At 36.3% G+C, this 8,562-nt stretch overlaps 1 protein-coding gene across 1 annotated transcript; it reads left to right on the top strand.

The window, feature by feature from the left end:
* Window positions 1–4,529: 4,529 nt before the first annotated feature.
* On the top strand, window positions 4,530–8,213 carry LOC142636103 (receptor-like protein kinase HSL1). Its single transcript, XM_075810179.1, has 2 exons — window positions 4,530–7,266; window positions 7,633–8,213. Exons 1-2 carry the CDS (start codon window positions 4,671–4,673, stop codon window positions 8,022–8,024), a joined length of 2,988 nt encoding a protein of 995 aa, XP_075666294.1. The 5' UTR covers window positions 4,530–4,670; the 3' UTR covers window positions 8,025–8,213.
* Window positions 8,214–8,562: the final 349 nt, after the last annotated feature.

Genomic DNA, 8,562 nt, shown 5'->3' on the forward strand with positions numbered 1-8,562 from the left:
AACATTCTATTCATGAGCTTATTCATGAATATATTATTATATTTGAGTTTGCCTTAGTTAATAATCAAGTCAAAATTTGAGTTTGAGTTTAATTTGTTTATTAAATAAATTAATATAAATAATCATTTTTTTTAAACTGCACTCAAGCTGTATATAAATATATTGGGGGGAAAAGAAAACAATAAACAACAACATTGGGGGAAAAAGAAAACAAACAACAATAAACAACACCATAGGACACGAAAAGATTTCGTGGACCAAAGACAGTATTCGGTTATTTAAAAAATTAAAAATTAAAATCCCCTTCTCCTATTTGTTGTATAAGAGGGAGAAAAACTGGTAAATTATAAAATAATTTTTTTTTTAATCTATTTAAGTTTCACGGAACCGGACTCCCCAAAATGTCTTAAGGAAAAAAAGAAAATAAAAATCATCTCTAGGTTTATATAAATGCAACTAATAGTGAAAAGTTCATACCTTCCATTATTGCAATTCATTAAGTTTTAACGATTCATAGCTTCCATTATTCCAATTCGCAATTCATGTAGGTTTTAACAATTCACAACTTCCATTATTGCAATTCATTTAAGTTTCCCTTCATTATATTGCGCATCACTACCGCTACTAGCTACTATTATGCATTAATATCGATTTAATAGTTGTGAGAAAAGTAATGTCCATAAACTTATTACAGGCAATTAAAGAATAAAAATACCTAAACAGAAGGAAATTGTACGGTTAATATTATTTGATTGAACATGCTCGGAAAAGAGGGAAAAAACCGTTAAAATAATTTTGTTATATTTGTTTCTAAGAATGATGATTTTCATTGTTAAAAACCATTTTTTTTAAAATTGAATGTTTTGAAAATTGAAAAACAAGTTTTAATTTAATCAATTATTTTCAATGACTCATTAATTTGGATTAAAAATCTTATTCATATAAACTCTTAAAGCTTTCTTTGGAAAGTTTATAAAAGGAATGGAATGAGTATATCACAAAGTAATAAAAATGAATGTAATGAAATTAAGCAATTTTACTTAAATGTTTTAAAATACAACAATAGAAAGTAAATAACCTTATTTGAGAGTAATATAGAGAGAAAAAAAATAAAATTAACTTATGCAAATATTAATGATCCCTCTTTAAAATAAAGGGTTGAATGTATAGATATATTGAGAGTTTTAATGAAAATTTCATCAATTTTAATTTCATACTCTCCGATTCCTCACAATTTTAGGAAAAATGAAATTTTAAGATTTTGAGGAAATAGAAAAGAACTAGTATTCTCTCCCACTCATTTCATTTACTTTTACTTAGACTTTCAAAAAAAATCTTTCAATTTCCTTTATTAAAAGTCTCAAACAATGAAATGGAAAGAATATTCCAAAACAATTCATTTCATTTCATTCCTTTTGTTTTCATTCTCTCCTCCCAAACGAATAATTAATAGCAACTAGTGAATTAAACTTACAATTTTAATTATTTTTCCCAAACTAATATTATTAGCTTTTACTGGAACAAAAGTTCAAAAATTTCATAATAGGAGAAAAAAAAAAAAAAGACAAAAGCTATCCAATGAAATTATTAGTTTAAAATAAATTGAAAAAAAATCATTATTAGCAATTAATTAAATTGTGTAGGTTGTCAAATACTCTAATGTAACTTGCATGTGATAGGACCAACGAACCTTCTTGCCCAAATGATCCCATCAGATATCTTCATCCATCTGGCCATGTCATGGACGAAGGAAGGCAAGTCATTAATAGAGGATTCAATACCTCAGATAGTGACCAATTAGTTGTAAAACCGTTCGAAGCTCATCAAAACCCACATTAATGAGCCTAGAGGCATTACAAAAGAGACACTAAAACCATGATAAAGGCCACAACGGCTAGAAGCAATGAAGCCATATATAAACACCTCTTACAACCAGGCAAGGTATACACACACACGCTAAATATACTAATATGCCATAGCTCTGATATTCTAAGTTCTCATACTTTTTTAAAAGTTTTTATATGCTGGCTTTATTATCGGAGACTTTATGGCAGGCACCACATCGGTGACCACCTAAGGAGGCCTTTTCATGGCAATTGCAGGCACAGGAGCGAGATTGCTTCCTCATTTGTACGAACCTACTCGATTGACGATTTCCACATCATCAGCACGTATAACAATTTTAATAAAATTTTGGTTTGGAATAAAATTTAATTAAGTTGTTTAATTTTACTTAACAAAATAAAATTATATATATTTGTATCTAAAAATAAAGCTTTTTTTTACAAAAAAGAAAAGAAAAAAAGAATGTAAATTGGTTTTAATAAGAAGAGTGTCATCTATGTAAAGCAAAAATATGAAAAAAGTTAAAACTGTTACCATTTTAATTACAAAAATGTTTATAAATTGATATGGCAATGAATGTGATTTGTGGACTTTATCAATCTAGTAATTGAATGTTTGAATTACTTATTTGTGATTGATAACACATCAATTTGTAAGTCTTCTATAATAAAATTTATAGCATCCCTGCCATCATTAATATATATATATATATATATACAGTGATGTTAGGAAACAACAAATTTTACTATATAGAACTTACAAACTAATGTGTTTCCAACAAGTAAAACACAATTTATACATTTATCTATTAGGTTATTGAAGCACACTAATCATATTCATTACTACACCATTTTGTATATTATATGTAGTAATGTTTTTTAAGAATAATGTTAGAGATACTAAATTTATTATATAGAACTTATAGATTGATGTGTTACCAATCACCAAAAAAAGTTCAAACATTCACTTCTTAGATAATTTAAAGCCACCTATTACATTTATTGACACATCAATTTATAGGTTTTATAAATAAAACTTATAGTATCTTTAACATTTTCCAATTTTAATAGTTTTGGCATTTTCCCCACCTGTATACATGACATTAAGGGTGGCAAAATCCAACACTCGCGAACAAAGCATGACACGACCCAAAATTGGTTATGGGTTAAGACTTAATAGGTTCGTATCATATTTGGGCTGATACGACTAACTCATTTAATAAACGTGTAGTGTTCATATCCAACTCAATAAACACTTTTAACTCGTTAACTAAATGTCATTTTAACAATATGCCTTTCAAAATTATATGTATATAAGTATATAAACTTATTAGTTGTTATAATTTATTTTATTTAATATATTGTTGTACATCATGGGCCTGTGGCCTTTGGCCCAAGGTCAGGAGCCCAAATGATCAATATTGAAAATAAAGGATCCACCTTGCCTCACATATCGAACTGGTGAATTATACTAACCAAGAGCCTAGTGTAGCACGTGCTCGGCCTAGACAACCTCGGTAGTGCCTTGGCTAATGTTGCTACTGAGCAATCATTGGCATCTAGGGCCCTTCCCCCACAAGTGGAGAAACGAGTGATCATTACCAACCCACTAAGGCAAGGATATAAATAGAGGAAACCCCTTGAGAGAAAGAGGTTAGACATTAGAGAGGAGGAACCAGAAGAGTAACCGAGCACTAACAACCAAGTGTCCATTTAAAGTGGTTGATCATTTCAGTCAGTCTAGAAAGATTCTGCCTAGTAGTTGCCCATTGCAAGATACTCATAAGCTTACTTAACTAAATAAATTGTGAGCCCAATTATAAAGTTGACCTAAGAGTAGGGAATAGGGTCTACACAATTGTGATTGATTATTTATAATATTAAGACAAGTTTTAGTTTTAAATGATTATTTGTGATGCAATCATTCGTTAGTTCAAAATTTTATATTAAAAAAGTTTATTTGTTTGGTTTTTCATAGTTCAAATCAATTGAGTTAAAATTAAAATTTGTTTTTTCATTTATAAATTTTGATAAACAAGTAGACACCACACAACTAATCTATTCAATAAATAGAGTATATTAAGATTGATGAATCTTGACCCATTTAATAAATATATTAGATTAGTATTGACTCATATAATTAAATATTTATTAAGTGACATGATATGAATCTGACACGCAAACATAAATTGTTACCTCTGTATAACATAAGTTATAAAGTTATTCTATAACCACAATCTTTACCACCACTATTCTATAAGACAAATTGTAACTATTATCTGTCATTTTCTCATGAGCTTCATTATTTTTTATTTTTTATTTTTTGTATTGTTACATTAAAATTTGGCAAAATTGTAATATAAAATATTGTGGTGTTATATTTGAATCGAATATGAATGAACAGTAAAAATGGAGCTGTATTTGAATTATCTCAAAGAAAGAATTGAAAAAAAAAAAAACAGTACAGGAAAAAGGTCCAAGACTCAAGGCTATTTGAATTATCTTAAAAAAAAAAGAAAAAAAAAAAGACAAAGATCATGGGAAAATGGGTAAAGCAGTAAAGGTGCCTGATCCTAATAATGGAGCTGTATTACTCTTAAACACTCTGCCTACTTCCTTTCTCTCTCCCACGCATACATTCATTTCTCTCTCTCTCTCTCTCTCTCTCTCTCTTTTCTGTTCAATCCTATCTCTGGTTCCAGCCTTCAACAACACACTGAAAAACACACTCCTCATTCTCTCACTCACGCGTATAAACACACACATATATTCACTCCAAACCAACCCACCCTCCTCACTCTCACTCCCTCACACCATCAACAAACAATGCTTCTCCTCTTCCTTTCCATTCTCTCCCTCCTTTCACCCCTCACCCTCTCTCTAAACCAAGAGGGTCTCTACCTCCAAAGCATTAAACACACCCTCTCCGACCCAGACTCCTCCCTCTCCTCCTGGAACGACCGCGACCCCACTCCATGCAACAACTGGCGCGGCGTCAAATGCGACGCCGCTTCCCTCTCCGTCGTCTCCGTCGACCTCTCCAACACCAACCTCGCCGGCCCTTTCCCTTCCCTCCTCTGCCACCTCCCCAACCTCACTTTCCTTTCCCTCTTCAACAACTCCATCAACTCCACCCTCCCCCTCGAAATCTCCACGTGTCAAAACCTCCAGCACCTCGACCTCTCTCAGAACCTCCTCACCGGTGCACTCCCCCACACCTTACCGACCCTCCCTAACCTCAAGTACCTCGACTTAACTGGCAACAATTTCTCGGGAGAAATTCCCGATACTTTCGGGCGCTTTCAAAATCTCGAGGTTCTTTCTCTGGTCTACAATTTGTTGGATGGGACTGTCCCCTCGTTTTTGGGAAACCTCACTACTCTCAAAATGCTGAACCTCTCTTACAACCCGTTTTTCCCGGGTCGGATCCCGCCGGAGCTCGGCAACTTGACGAATCTCCAGATTTTGTGGCTTTCGGATTGTAACTTGGTGGGTGAGATTCCTGACTCGCTGGGTCGGCTCAAGAAGCTCACTGATTTGGACTTGGCTCTTAACGACTTACACGGGCCGATTCCGAGCTCGCTCACCGGGTTAACCAGCGTTTTCCAGATTGAGCTCTATAACAACTCGTTGTCCGGCGAGTTGCCCGCCGGAATGTCTAACTTGACGGCATTGCGACTGCTCGACGCGTCGATGAACCAGTTGACTGGGACGATTCCGGACGAGTTGTGCGGGTTACAACTCGAAAGTCTCAACCTTTACGAGAACCGATTCGAGGGAAGCTTACCTGAGAGCATTGCCAACTCGCCGAATTTGTACGAGCTCAGAATTTTCAGAAACGGGCTTACCGGCGAGTTACCAAGAAATCTCGGCGCGAAATCGCCGTTAAAATGGATCGACATCTCGAACAACAAATTCTCCGGCGAAATTCCGGCGAGTTTGTGTGCAATGGGAAAGCTGGAAGAGCTCTTAATGATAAGCAACGAGTTCTCGGGTCAAATTCCGCCGGGTTTGGGCGAGTGCCAGAGTTTGACCCGGATCCGAATGGGTTACAACCGGTTATCCGGTGAAGTACCCGCTGGTTTCTGGGGGCTCCCAAGTGTTAACTTGCTCGAACTAGTTGGGAACTCGTTTTCGGGTCAAATCGCGAAAACCATCGCCGGTGCGGCCAATCTTTCGGTCTTGATCGTGTCGAATAACGAGTTTTCGGGTCCCATACCCGAAGAAATTGGGTGGTTAGAGAACCTGTTTAAGTTTTGGGGTCACGATAACAGGTTTAGTGGGTCATTGCCAGAAAGTATGTTCAAACTTGATCAGCTTGGGAGTCTCGATCTTCATAATAATGAGCTCACTGGTGAGCTACCAAGTGAGATTAAGTCTTGGAAGAAGCTCAACGAGCTTAATTTAGCCGAAAACGGGTTCTCGGGTCAGATACCGGCTGAGATTTCGAGTATCTCAGTGCTTAATTACCTTGATCTTTCCAGGAATCAATTTTCTGGGAAAATCCCATCTGGGTTACAGAATTTGAAGCTCAATCAGCTCAATTTGTCATATAATCGATTATCGGGTGAGCTTCCACCCATGTTTGCTAAGGAATTGTATAAGAATAGCTTTGTGGGGAATCCTGGTTTGTGTGGGGATTTGGAGGGTTTGTGTGATGGGAAAGATGAAGCTAGGAATAAGGGTTATGTTTGGTTGCTTAGGACTATTTTCGTGCTTGCTGGGTTAGTGTTTATTGTGGGTGTGGTTTGGTTCTATATGAAGTACAGGTATATCAAGATGGCCAAGAGAGCAATCGACAAGTCGAAATGGACTTTGATGTCGTTTCATAAACTGGGTTTTAGTGAGTATGAGATCTTGGATTGTCTTGATGAAGATAATGTGATTGGTACTGGTGGTTCTGGGAAGGTTTACAAGGTTGTGTTGAGCGGTGGTGAGGTTGTTGCAGTGAAGAAGCTTTGGGGAGGAGCCACAAAAGAGTTTGATAGTGGTGATGTGGAGAAAGGAGGTCGTGTTCAAGACAATGCTTTTGATGCAGAGGTTGAGACTTTGGGAAAGATTAGGCACAAGAACATTGTTAAGCTATGGTGTTGTTGTACCACTAGAGATTGCAAGCTTTTGGTCTATGAGTACATGCCTAATGGTAGTCTGGGTGACTTGCTGCATAGTAGTAAGGCAGGGTTGTTGGATTGGCCAACGAGGTATAGGATTGCTCTGGATGCGGCTGAGGGACTTTCTTACTTGCATCACGATTGTGTTCCTGCAATTGTTCATAGAGATGTGAAATCCAACAATATTTTGTTGGATGGGGATTTTGGTGCACGAGTGGCAGATTTTGGAGTGGCTAAGGTGGTCGATTTAACTGGAAAGGGTCCTAAATCCATGTCTGTTATAGCCGGGTCTTGTGGCTACATTGCACCAGGTTAGCCACTTTAACTTTTGGTCGCACCCTTTGTTCTGGTTTTATAAATTTTGATCTAAATTGCCATCATATTCCACATTCTTTTGTTAATTTGTTTTGGTATTATTCATGTTCATGTTATCCTTTCTGTTAAGAGATGATTTGTTTTTTGTCAGAAACTGCCATCTTAGATGTAGATAATTTTTGTAACATTCCTAGTACTTTTTTGAACCTAAGGACACTAATGGGGCTACTTAGTTTGGTATTTCCCAAGCACCTCCTATCACTTCTGAATTCTCATTTATGCTTTTACATTGATGTTGTAGTGCCATGATATTTTATTGGGCTCATGTTTGAAGCTGACCCTTTTGCTTTAACTTGTTGCAGAGTATGCATACACTCTTAGGGTGAACGAGAAGAGTGACATATACAGTTTTGGAGTGGTTATTCTCGAGTTGGTCACTGGGAGGCTTCCCGTTGACCCCGAGTTCGGAGAAAAGGATTTGGTGAAGTGGGTATGTACCACTCTGGATCAAAAAGGCGTGGACCATGTGCTTGATCAAAAACTTGATTCTTGTTTCAAGGAGGATATATGCAAGGTCCTAAATATTGGCCTTCTCTGCACTAGCCCTCTTCCAATTAATCGCCCATCCATGAGACGGGTGGTTAAATTGTTGCAAGAAGTGGGCACAGTGAACCCATCCAAGACTGCCAAGAAAGATGGAAAACTGACACCTTATTACTATGAAGATGCCTCGGATCAAGGAAGTGTAGCTTAAGAATTTTATGTTCAAGTTTTATTACAATGCAAAATATTTCCAAGAAGGGGGGGAGTGCAGGTTTTTCTTTTGCTTTGTTGTTAAGGTGACTTCCCATTATTACTAGGTTTTTTCTTAAAGAGTAGAGAAAAGAAAGAGTTGGAGTGAATTTCTTGAGTAAAAGAGAGATGGGAATGGAAAAAAAAAGGACTATTATTATGGGAAGAGAGAGTGGATGTTTTGCAGTGTAAAGTAATTTTGACCATAGAGGTTTTTCTCCAACCAAGTTTAGTAGCTGCCTGCATTAACCCATCTTATTGAAGAAGAGAGTGACGTTTCACTGTTATTGATTGTGATCCAGCCATGGTATGACTCAGTTGTTTTCCCAAAATGTAAACCTGTGGCTTTTTTATTGTATCAACAACTGTAGCAAGTTATTCAGGGAAAAAAAAAAACACACTCTTATCTGATGTAAGTTTTACTTCTCCATGATTTATGGAAGATCCCAAGAATGGGAATCTCACAAAATTGTGCTGTAAGTTCAAGTTAAATGCTTTGA

This window comes from Castanea sativa, chromosome 5 (assembly GCF_040712315.1).
Source record: "Castanea sativa cultivar Marrone di Chiusa Pesio chromosome 5, ASM4071231v1".
NCBI lineage: Eukaryota > Viridiplantae > Streptophyta > Magnoliopsida > Fagales > Fagaceae > Castanea > Castanea sativa.

What these genes read in the sequence shown, in the direction of transcription:
- LOC142636103 (XM_075810179.1), top strand. Translation starts at nt 4,671, where the DNA reads ATGCTTCTCCTCTTCCTTTCCATTCTCTCCCTCCTTTCACCCCTCACC. An exon ending in TTGTGGCTACATTGCACCAG is followed by an intron (nt 7,267 to 7,632) that starts GTTAGCCACTTT and finishes AACTTGTTGCAG; the next exon opens with AGTATGCATACACTCTTAGG.